We start from the raw sequence: 12,858 nt of genomic DNA, 5'->3' as shown, positions 1-12,858 counted from the left end.
CTTCGGGGTTCTGACGTTTCTACCATTCATTCTATGGGGTTTCTTGTTTTGTGGCTGTCTGTGAAGAGTATGAATTTCAGGTTGTGTACTGTGCACATTCTCTGATATTAAATTGAACCTTGAACTATTTGAAATTAGAACTAAGGGATATGGGCTCAAGTTTCAGGGCAACTGGATTAGATTTGGGACAGACATAAGGAGAAAGTGCTTTTCCCAGGGAATAGTGGATCTGGAATGCGCCGCCCAGGGAAGCAGTCGAGGCTAACTCGTTAAATTTATTTAAGACACAGATAGATAGATAACTGCATAGCAGGAGAATTACGGGTTCTAGGGAAGTTATTTATTTATTAAGATATAGCACGGAATAGACCCTTGCAGCCACACCACCCAGCAATTCCTTGCTTTCCTCCCAGCCTAATCACAGGACAATTTACAGTGACCAACTAACTTACCAACCGGTACACCTTTGGACTGTGGGAGGAAACCGGAGCACCCGGAGGAAACACACACAATCACGGGGAAAACGTACAAATTCCTTACAGGCAGCGGCAGGAATTGAACCCGGATCACTCGTACTGTAAAGCGTTGTGCTAACCACTACTCCACCGTGCTGCCCAAGTTTAGAAAATAGTGAGAGGCATGGATAGGGTAGACAGAAGGAGTCACTTTCCCAGGGTGGAAATGTTCAATATTAGAGGGCACGGCTTTGAGGTGCGGGGGGGGGGGGTTGATGTTTAAGGGAGATGCGTGGGGCAAGTTTTATTACATTGGGAGTGGTGGCAGATAGGTAGAGCTGAGCCCACAACCTGATCAGCCATTATCTTATTGAATAACGGAGCAGGCGCAATGGGCCAGATGACCAGCTCCTGCTCCTAGTTCTTATGCTCGAAACCTGGAGAGGCTGATCATCCTGACCTGGTTGCCATCTTAACTCCCCACTCCATTTGTACGCTGACCTGTCTCTCCCCTGCCTTGCTGACGCTTAAGGCAAACTTGAATAACCAGCACCTCAGATTTCCACGTGGATAATCTGTGATAAGAAGGCTGAATTTTCTATTGTCAGGTAACTCATTCCCCCTGCGTTTCACTCCCACTTCCCCCATCAATCTCGGGATGGCTGTGCAGACCAGGTCATGGGTATATTTAAAGTGGCTATTGATAGATCCCCGATTAGTAAGGACTTCAAAGGTTACGGGGAGAAGGCTGAAGAATGGGGTTGAGAGGGAAAATAAATCAGCTATAATTGAATGGTGGAACTGATTCGTTGGGCTGAATGGCCTAATTCTGTTCCTGCTGTATCGTGCAGAAGTCTTAGGCACATATATATATAGCTAGGGTGCCTAAGACTTTTGCTCAGGACTGTAATAATTTTATGTATTGCAGTGTTCTGTTTCCACAAAAAAACATGACATATGTGATGATGATAAACCTGATTCTGATATGGTCTGAGAGTGGGAAGGGAGCAGGAGAGGGGAATCATGGTTGGGAAAAGGGGAAGGGAGAGGGGAGGGAGTGGGAAGCACCAGAGAGACATTCTGTAATGATCGATAAACCAATTGTTTGGAATCAAATGACCTTGCCTGGTGTCTCAGGGCTGGGTGTGTCTGCACCAGTGCCAGCCTGTGCCCCTGGTATTCCTTCTCTGCCACCTGTCCCACACCCATCCCGCGGCACTCCGCTCTCACCATTCCCAATATCCTTTGCACCCGCCAGATTTACAAACTCGCTGTCTGCTCCACATTGACAAATGCAGCATTGAGTAAGAGTGTTAGGCACCCTAGCTCTACGTATGTGCCTAAGACTTTTGCACAGTACTGTATGTCTGATGGGCTCTATTTCCTCTCTCACTATATTTCTCCCCCACCCTCCCTCTCACCTCTTTACACTGGCCACCTTCTCTCTGCGCTGTGAGTCCTGGCAGTCCACTGATATCCCTTTGCCTGTACAGGTGCTGGCAAGGACAGGATGGGAAAGGTGCCACTCTTTTTAATGTCTTGCAACTTCATCTGATTTAGTGAAATTGATATTTAGCAAATTTTGTGAATTATGCTGTTTTCATGTTTGTCTTCGTGTTATGCAGTGTTCTGTGTTAATGACTGCAGTGTGCCTCTACCTAATTTATTCACTGTAAATTGGCTGACTGCCTTTGCAGGTTCCAGATGCCATAACGAAATGTCAGCGGGCTGGGATAACGGTGCGAATGGTGACGGGAGACAACATTAACACTGCTCGTGCCATCGCCACCAAGTGCGGCATCATCCACCCTGGAGAGGACTTCCTGTGTCTGGAAGGGAAGGAGTTCAATCGGCTTATTCGCAACGAGAAAGGAGAGGTATGGTGGGACAAAGATAACATTGTGCCGGACAACTAGAGTCATACAGCACTACAGCACAGAAGCAGGCCCTTCAGCTCGTCTAGTCCATGCCAAAGTTATCCTGCCTAGTTCCATCTGGACCATAGCCCTCCATACACCTCCCATCCATGTACTCGTCCAAAGTTCTCTTAAACAGAGTCATAGATTACAGAGCACTGCAGCACAGAAACAGGCCCTTCAGCCCATCTAATCCATGCCAAGCCGTCCTTCTGTCTCGTTCCTTCCGTGTACTTTCCAAGTGTTGAAATTGAACCTGCATCCACTACTTCCGCCGGCAGTTCATTCCACATTTGCACCATACTCTGAGTAAAGAAATTCCCTCTTGTGTTCCCATAAATATTTCACCTTCAACCCCAAACCTATGACCTCTAGTTCTCATCTCACCCACCCTCAGTGGAAAAAGCCTACTTGCATTTACCCTATTTGTACCCCTCAAAATTTTGCAAGCTTTTATCAAATCTCCCCTCATTCTCCTACACTCCAGAGAATAAAGTCAAGTTCAGGTTTAATTATCATTGAACCATACATGAATACTCATGAATAGAGCCAAACGAAACAAAGTTCCTCCAGTACCAAGGTACAAAACACTACCAACAGTCATACACAGTACAAGCCACATGTAGCATATATAAGATAGCTAGGAAACATACAGTCCCACAAAAAAAATATAAATATATAGGCCAAGTGTCTGAGTGACATGTCTTGTAAATTAATGCTGCATGGGTGTTATCACTGACTGCAGTTCCCAGCAGTCAGCACATGAATGCATGCATGCAATCAATCCAGCTTGCCATTCCACTGATAGAACACTGGAGACACTGCCCAGCTCCCAACCCAGCACGGACGCTGTTCTACACCATCTCTAGTGTCTCCTCTCCAGGACTGCTGCAACAGTCAAACCCGCGGCTTGAGGCCTTAGTCCTTGCTACAGCCAAGGCGACGCAGCTCCCCTGCCATCCGTCTCTCCAATAAACGAGGGAAACAGACTTGCAGCACATTACATTACCAATGTCCCACAAGATCTTGCAAGAGTAACATCCGAGACAATCACTCACTGGTGGGCTACACACTGCCTTTGTGCGTGAGCTTTGATGCCCTCTTGAAGCAAACAGTAACACGGTCCACACCAAGTCCAGCTCCAAGGGCAACGAACTGCCCACTGATGGATTAGACCAGCAGAACCTGAAGTTCTTAATGTTCAGCATTGTCCTGCAATCGAAAAAAGATGTTTTAAAAAGACAAAAACACTTTGAGTTGGCTCCCAAGAGGCTGCTGTGTGCAAAAGTGAAGCCCAAAAGTTGTAACCTATTGAGCCATCTTTTTGCTGATATGCTTGAACTGAGGAGGTGGGTGCCAGGAACTGGCTACCAGGGAAGGTGGTACAAGCAGAAACGATAGTGGTGTTTAGGTTGACACATGAATATGGAGTGGTATTCATCAGGTGCAGGGAGATGGAATTTAATTTCATTTGGCACTGTGTTCAGCACAGACACTGTGGGCTGAAGGGCCTGTTCCTGTGCTTTACTGTTCTATGTTTGCAAATTAGGAGCAAGAGTAAGCCATTGGACCCATTGAGCGTGCTCCATCGTTTGACAGCATTTTAGCATATACACTCAATGATCACTTTATCAAATGCCTCCTGTACCTAATAAAGTGGCCACCTAGTGTGTAGTTTGTGGTCTTCTGCTGCTGTAGCCCATCCACTTTAAGGTCTGACATGTTGTGCATTCAGGGATACTCTTCTGCACACCACTGTTGTAACACGTGGTTATTTGAGTTACTGTCACCTTCCTGTCAGCTTGAACCAGTCTGGCCATTCTCCTCCGACCTCTCTCATTAACAAGGTGTTTTTGCCCACACAGCTGCCTCTGGCTACGTGTTTTTTGTTTATCACACCATTCTCTGTAAACTCTAGAGAATGTTTTGGGTGAAAATCCCTGGAGATCAGCAGTCTCTGAGATACTGAAACCACCCTGTCTGGCACCAACAATAATTTCACATTCAAAGTCAATTAGATCACATTTCTTCCCCGTTCTGATATTTGGCCTGAACAAGAATTGAACCTCTTGACCATGTCTGCATGCTCTTATGCATTGAGTTGCTGCCACATGATTGGCTGATTAGGTATTTACATTGATGAGAGATTTACCTAATAAAGAGGCCATTCAGTATATTTCTTTGTTCTGATTACTTAAATCTTTTGGAGTATGTCTGATAAGCGACGTTTAAAAGTAGTTACCAAAACCTTCAGTAGCAGCAAGGACTCAGGAAGTGATCAGGGCCATGGAGGGCAGGATGTCAGAATTTTCCATTCACGGACCACGCTACCTTGTGGGATGGCCTCACCAGACAGGGTTAGGTGATTCAGACCCAAAAACGTCTCAAGTAGCTGCGGGAAAAACCATGAAGCAACCCCGTTTGTCACAGTGAACCCGATCACCACAGTCAATTTTAAACTTCCAGCAATCCGAAGGTGTTTGCAACACAGCACAGGAATAGGCCCCTTGGTCCATGATGTTTTGCCAAACTAATTAACAAATCATAGACTATAGAACAGTACAGCGCAAGAACAGGCTCCTTGGCCTAGGATTTTGTGCCAAACTAATTAATAGAGCAGTACTGCACAATACAGGCCCCTCAGCCCGCAACTCTGTACTGACTTCTTAACCTACTTCACGATAAATCTATTCCTTCCTTCTACTTATCCCATAACCATCCATTTTGCTTTCATCCATTAATCTAGTAGAGATTCCCAGCTTGGGGTCCAAGGACCCCTTGGTAAATGGTAGGGAGCCTTGGAATAAAAAAAGGTTGGGAACCTTTGCTCTAGTAAGTAAAGGCCTAAGGGTATTAATCCCTTTTATCTATGCTAGGAGTTCCCAGTCTGGGGTCCACGGACCCCTCGGTTAATGGTAGAGGTCCGTGGCATTAAAAAAGCTTGGGAGACCCTGATTTGCACAATGTCCATATGCCTCCATTCACTGCAGATTTATTTAAGAGCCCCTCCACCACCACCTGTGGGTCTGATTCCCCTCACCTTGGCTGACGAAGCCGTCCCACAAGGTGGAGTGGTTCGTGAACAGTAAATCCTAAAGTCCTGCCCTCCATGATGTGTATTTTTTCATTGATCCTATTGTGTGTCTTTATATCTGCAAGAAATTGGATCTAAGGGTAGTATAGGGTGATGTATATGTACTTTAATTTTTAAAAAATTACTTTAAGCTTTTCAGCTACCCAAGATTCTTTTCTTTTAAACAAAAATAACTTGTCCGCTCATCTCCTTTGAAGTTGCACACTCTCAGCTAAACCGTGCACCCTCTGGTGTCAGAACTTCCTTCAGTTCTTGGAATAATAGGTAGTGTGCTGTGATGTAAATACCTCGCGGGTTCAGGGAAGGATATTGCAAGGTTGTTGGTTTGCATGGGTAGCTCTGTGTTGTAAATATTCTGAAGATGTATTACAGGAAAAACAATGGAACATTTTGAAGTTCCTTCTTAAAGTATTCAGTGTGGAGCAGGTCCTAGAGATATGCAGCACAGAGACATCCAGGCTGCCCATGCTGGTCACGTTTCCCTTTTGCCATCCATGTTAAGGATACAGCACGGTAACAGGCCATTCTGAGCCAACGATCCCTCACTGCCCAGTTACACCCACGTGACCAATTAAACTACTAATCTGAACGTCTTTGGGCTGTGGGAGGAAACCGGAGCATGCAAAGAAAACCCATGGGGAGAACCTACAAACTCCTTACAGACAGTGGCAGGAATTGAACCCGGGTCACTGGGGTAGAATAGTGTTGTGTTAACCTGGGGGGAGAGGGGGTGGAAGAGTGGGGAATGGAATGGAAGAAGAGGGAAGGGGGAGGAGGAAAATTGCTGGAAGTTAAAGATATCAATGTTCATGCCATCAAGTTAGAGACTACTCGGATGGAACGTGAAATGTTGCTCCACATACAGAGTGAGGTGGTGGGATCTGATTGGAGAGGAAGGCTGAGCATGGAATCAAATAAGGGAGTTGGGGAGGGCAGATCGGATCAGTGGGGGGAGGGGACCCACTGGGAGGAGTGTGTGGGTGATGGACAGATGGGAACAGTGGGGAGAGGGGACCCAGTGGGAGGAGTGTGTGGGTGATGGACAGATGGGAACAGTGGGGGAGGGGGACCCAGTGGGAGGGGTGTGTGGGTGATGGACAGATGGGAACAGTGGGGGGAGGGGACCCAGTGGGAGGGGTGTGTGGGTGATGGACAGATGGGAACAGTGGGAGGAGAGGACCCAGTGGGAGGAGTGTGTGGGTGAGGGACAGATGGGAACAGTGGGGAGAGGGGACCCAGTGGGAGGAGTGTGTGGGTGATGGACAGATGGGAACAGTGGGAGGAGTGTGTGGGTGATGGACAGATGGGAACAGTGGGGGGAGGGGACCCAGTGGGAGGAGTGTGGGGGTGATGGACAGATGGGAACAGTGGGGGGAGGGGACCCAGTTGGAGGAGTTTGTGGGTGACGGACTGATGGGAGCAGTGGGGGGAGGGGACCCAGTCGGAGGAGTGTGGATACGATGGTTTCCCTCCATCTGTTTAAATTGCTTTGCCGCTTTCTACAAACTGCACCTGTGGAGGAGAAGGAGTTGTCAATGTTTCATATGAGGGCCCTAGTGTAGCCCATGCTCAGGCAGTGAATAATGGGACACTGTGGAGTGGAGCTTCAAAATTAAAAGTAAATTTATTATCAAAGTACACATATACTCATATATGTCCTCATATACTACCTTGAGATTCATTTCTTGCGGGCATTCACTATAGATACAAAGAAACTCAACTGAATCAATGATAAAGTACACACAGACACAGACAACCAACCAGTGTGTAAAAGATGACAAATTGTACAAATAGAAAAAGAAAAGCAAGATGTGATTAACCTGTGCTTCCCCAGCCCCTGAAGCACAAGATGGTCTTTAAGGTGAAAAGGAAGGCTCACATTCATTAGATGAGTGGCTCCGAGGTTGATAACCAGAACTCAGAGGTAAAAGGAACATCTTCACTCAGGAACATGTCAGGCACAGTCGTATTGGTCTCCAGGCAAATTCCTTATGAAAAATGGAGGGCAATGTAGGAGGGAAGGGTTAGGTTGATCTTCGAGCTAACATAATATTTGGAAAAGATTATACAGGTCTGTACTGTTTTATAGATAGGAGAGCAGTCAGGATGTTTTCCCCGAAGTAGAAATATCAAACACCAGAGGATGTACATTTAAGTTTTGGCGGGGGAGGTGTGTTAAAGGTGATATTAAGTGCGAACTTTTTGCACAGAGGTAAGAGACACGATTAACCTTATTTGTCACACGTACATCGAAACATACAGTGAAATGAGTCGTTTGCATCAAATCAAACTAGCAAGGACCGTGCTGCTGCACTTCTAACGCCAATATAGCATACCCATAACTCACTCCTATCCAATACGACTTTTGGAATGTGGGAGGGAGCTGGTATTCCTGGAGGAAACCCATGCAACGTGCATTCTCTTTACAGAAAGCAGCAGGAATCGAATCCCTGAATATAAAGGCCTGGAATGGGTTACAAGGGTGGAATCGGGCAGTTTGGTGGAGTTTAAGAGGGTTTTAGATACACACATGAATATAAAGGGAAAGAGCGGATATTGTACACTGGAAGAGCATAAATTAGCATCAAGGTTAGCGCAACATTTTGGGCCGAATGGCCTGCCCAGTGCTGTACCGTCCAGTATTCTGTGTTCAATGTGGAGACAAGTGCATTGAGAGACAGATGACCTAAAACTGGAATGACTAAGTCATGTCTCCTGGTAGCTGCCTGCCGCAGTGTTTCAGCAAGTTAGCAACAGGAATTCCCTCGCAAGCGAAAGGCGCTCAACAGGAAACATGGAAATTTGTGTCATTCCCAGAACAGCTCGTCATCTATTTTCATTACATCACCTGCCTCTGAATAATTGAAAAATACTGACATTCTGCTGAATTATTTTTAACTCTAGAGTGCTTTGCTTTCAATTCTGTTTGTGTAAGGGTGTCTCCAAAGTCAAAGTAAATTTATTATCAAAGTGCATATGTCACCAAATACTACCTTAAGATTCATTTCCTTGTGGACATTTACAGGAAACTAAGGAAATACAATAGAATTTATTGTTGTTGGAGAATAGGTTAAAAGGGACAGTACAACATCGTGGGCCAAAGGCCTGTAATTTGCTGGAATGTTCTGTCTTCTGGCAATTCATGAAATTATCATCATCTTTATGTACCATGTCATGTGACGTAGTTGATCATGGTCTGTCCATGACCATGATTGTTCTTGGCAAGTGTTTCTACAGAAGTGGTTTGCCATTGCCTTCTTCTGGGCAGTGGCTTTACATGATGGGTGATCCCAGCCATTACCAATACTCTTCAGAGATTGTCTACCTGGTGCCAGTGGTCACATAATCAGGAATTGTGATGTGCACCAGCTGCTCATACGAGCATCCACCGCCTGCTCCTGTGGCTTCACATGACCCTGATCGGGGGGCTAAGCAGGTGCTACGCCTTGCCCAAGGGTGACCTGCAGGCTAGCGGAGGGAAGGAGCACCTTACACCTCCTTTGGTGGAGACGTGTCTCCACTACGCCACCAAAATTAATGAAAAAAATACATAAAGACCGACAAACAAGCAAGTGTGCAAAAGAAAAGGAATTGTACAGATAAATAAATAAATAATACCGAGGGCAGTTACTGAGTCCTTGAAAATGGAATCAGTTCAGAGTTGAGGTGAGTGAAGTTATCCACGATTGCTGGTTGAAGGGTAGTAACTGTCCTGAACCAAGTGGTGTTGCACCTAAGGGTCCTGTACCTGATGGTAGTGGTGAGAAGAGAGCATAGTCTTTATGGTCACAAACGAGAGAATCTGAAGATGCTGGAAATCCAAGCCACACACACAAAATGCTGGAGAAACTCAGTAGGCCTAACAGCATCTGTGGAAAAGAGTACAGTGGACGTTTCAGGCCGAGACCCTTCAGCAGTCTTGCTGGGTTCCTCCAGCATTTTGTGTGGTCTTTATGGTGGGGTCTTTGATGATGCATGCTGCTTCCTTGTGGCAGTGCTCCATGTGGATGTGCTCAGTGGTGGGGTGGGCTTTACCTGTAATGGATGAGGCTCTATCCACAACTTTCTGTAGACTTTTCCATTCCTGGGCACTCGTTTTTTCCTTTTTCTCAGTTTAGTGATTCTGCACTGAGATCCAGGCTTCTACTGCACTGTTGCCACTCTGTGCACCATCGCATTCTGAGATGCAACCTTGTTGTGGTATCGAGAAGAGGAATCGCATAAAGACATCATAAGCACAAGAGATTCTGCAGATGCTGGAAATCCAGAGTAACACACATAAAGTGCTGGAGGAATTCGGCAGGTCAGGCAGCATCTATGGAGAGGAACAAACAGTCAACGTTTTGGGCCAAAACCCTTCATCAGGACAGTCAAAACATCTTTATTCCTCTTCATAGATGCTGCCTGACCTGTTGAGTTCCTCCAGCCCAGCACTTTGTGTGGTTGACTCGAAATAATGTACTGCCTTGATATCACATTGCAAGCATTGTACCAGCTAGTGAGCAGATTGGCGGCTTGACCTCCGATCTTCGATGACGCATCCCCCATCTGGGAAACAAGTGCTTTGACCTTTCCTTTTACAGGTGAATAGCCTGTTTCACAAGCAGTTCCAGCACCTCAGTCACCTGCATTGTTCATTTGCAGAAACCAAAGTGGAGCCTTTCAAAATTTGCATGAGCTGTAATCCACACTCTGTTGATTAAAAATATACCCATTCATATTGGTGCATTCAAGGGAACATTATATTCCGAGGTCTTTAGTGTCCAGCCATGGCCAATCCCATTCCTTCCTAGAAGTGTCTGGTGACCTATCAATATCTCTGAAACGATTTTGATTAAGTTGTGACTGAGGTGGATGTCTCTCAATGTCACTCTGTGGAGTTAGCGAGCTGGTGCTGACTGGAAGGAGACTCTTTGTCTTTGTTGCTGTGGTAATAAAGACCATACAAAATAGCCATTCAACCCATCAAGTCAGCTCCACCATTCCATCACGGCTGATTCACTTTCCCTCTCAACCCCATTCTCCTGCCTTCTCCCTGTAACCTTTGAGAACATACTTATCAAAAGCGTATCACCCTCTGCTTTAAATACACCCAGTGACTTGGCCTCCACAGCCGACGAAGGCAATAAATTCCACAGATTCACTGCCCTCTGGCTAAAGAAATTCCTCATAATCTCTGTTCTAAAGGGACATCATCGCCTTACGAGGCTGTGCCCTGTGTCTTAGACTCTCCATTTTTTGGGAACATCCTCTGCACATCCACTTTATATAGGCCTTACAATATTCAATAGGATTCAATAAGATCTCCCCTCATTCTTCTAAATTCTAGCAAGTATAGACCCAGAGCCATTAAATGCTTCTCGTATATTAACCCTCTCATTCCCAAGATCAACCTCCTGTGGAACTTTTCCAATGTCAGCACATCCTTTCTTAGATATGAGGCAGAGAACTGCTCACTATATTCCAAGTGCTCTCTGAGCATTAAAATGTCAGCAGCAGTGAACTCTAGTGGCAGCAGATATACTTGAAGCTGGAACCACACCAAAAAACATTGCAATGACTGAGGTTTGGGCACAAGCCTGAATTTCTAAGTACATGCGATTTCTGAAGAGGTTCTTTGAAGTAACAAACATCCATCTGTAGTGTTTAGAATCAAGTTTATTATCTCTGACGTAAGACGTGAAATTTGTTGTTCTGTGGCCGCAGTACAGTGAAAGGGGTGTCCAGGGAGGGGTAGCACCTCTGGTGAAGGGGCTTGTCGTGTCCATTCCCGGGCAGCTCACTCGCCTTTGGTCCTCGCCGGGCACTCAGCTCTCACCTGTTTGCATGTGATAGCGGCCACGACCCGGTAAACCGCTTTGATGGGGGAGCTAAACAGGCAAGGGCAGCCGGCGGCCTCAGACCCCGGTGAGATTGGGACATGCCTGTCCCAGCCTGTGAAGTCAGCTCTGGCGAATGGGTCGGATGGGATCTACGGTGAGATCCAATGGCCAGGAAGGCGGCTCTGCAATGCTCCATGAACAACGAAGGGCATGAAAAGGCACAGAAGACATCATGGTCATCCGCTGCAACCGAGGAAGTCCCCAGTTTGTGACACTTGTTCTTACCACTGGACTTGGACGCCTGAAGTCAAGCGAGTGAAACTGTCTCAGTGCAACGGGTTCTCCACTTTAAAAACTCTCCCGCACTGGTCTGTCATCATCTGACATGGCGGACAACCACACAGTGCAAGACTAAAAAGTTACTGTAAGTTGCAAAAGAAAATTAAATTAATAGTTCAAAATAGGTTGTGATGCATCCAGAAAGGATCATTCCAATCACACATCAATAAAAATTGGTCAAGGTCAGTGTACCTTCTTGGCCACTGTGTCTATCTGGTTAGAGCAGGACAAACTATTGGTAATGTTTTCACCTTGGAACATGACACTCTCAACCATCTCCTCCTCTGCACCATTGCTGATGTAAATACAGGGGCAGATAATGTTCCAGGACGTTGGTTTATCCACACCAGGCCATGATGCAACCATTCAGAATGCTCTTCACTGTACACCAATAGAAGTTTGTCAAAGTTGACATGGTTGGCCTCAACTCTGAACTGACTGCACGACCTACAGACTCACTTAAGAGGTCTTTGCAGCTCATATTCCCAGATTATGTATTTGTTTATTTTTTATTTACACAGTTTGCCTTTTGCACAATTGGTTATTTGTCAGTCTAAAGTATGTAGTTTTACCTGTGGCTTTTCTTGAATTCTATTGTATATCTTTATTTTCCTGTAAATACTTGTAAGAAAATAAATCTCAAGGTAGAATATGATGACATATATGTATTTTGATAATAAAAATTACTTTGACTTTGAATTGGTCTAAAGAGCTTGTTTCTCTGCTGTGTGTCTATGACTGTGGAAACCCATGATCACTTCTCCATTAACCTGACATCAACGTGGAGAAGTGTTGCTTTTAAAAGGGCAATTTCAGGGATCACAAACCAGTAGGGAAGTAAGTATTTGAGTTTGTTTACTAAATCAAACCTATAAGTAACAAGTAATCAGCAATACTTTCAGTAAGAAATCCATCATTAAGGACCCCCATCACCCAAAACAAGCCCTCTTCTCAATATTGCCATCAGGGAGGAGGTACAGGGGCCTGAAGGAATACACTCGACATTTTAGGAACAGTTTCTTCTCCTTCACTATCAGATTTATGACCTGGCAATGAACCAACCAATTTTAGGAAAAACTTCTTCCCTTCTACCATCAGGTTTCTGAGTGGACAATGAACCCATGAACAGTACTTCACTATTTTTGTTCTCTTTTTGCATTACTTGCTTAATCTTTTTGGTATATATTTCTTAATTGTGATTTATAGTATTTTTTATGTCTTGCACTGTTCTG

At 45.4% G+C, this 12,858-nt stretch overlaps 1 protein-coding gene across 11 annotated transcripts in view; it reads left to right on the top strand.

The window, feature by feature from the left end:
* The window catches only part of LOC140210098 (plasma membrane calcium-transporting ATPase 1-like), a 350,393-nt gene that overhangs the window by 286,162 nt on the left and 51,373 nt on the right, over positions 1-12,858 (top strand). For all 11 annotated transcript variants that reach the window (XM_072278933.1, XM_072278939.1, XM_072278940.1 and 8 more), the window contains one exon: positions 2,153-2,332. In XM_072278933.1, the coding sequence (XP_072135034.1) occupies positions 2,153-2,332 (180 nt within the window). The remainder of the gene's footprint in view (positions 1-2,152; positions 2,333-12,858) is intronic.

This window comes from Mobula birostris, chromosome 14 (genome assembly GCF_030028105.1).
Source record: "Mobula birostris isolate sMobBir1 chromosome 14, sMobBir1.hap1, whole genome shotgun sequence".
In the NCBI taxonomy this organism is placed as follows: Eukaryota; Metazoa; Chordata; class Chondrichthyes; order Myliobatiformes; family Myliobatidae; genus Mobula; species Mobula birostris.
Note: the sequence above shows the minus strand (reverse complement) of the source record. Positions and strands in the feature narration are given on the sequence as shown.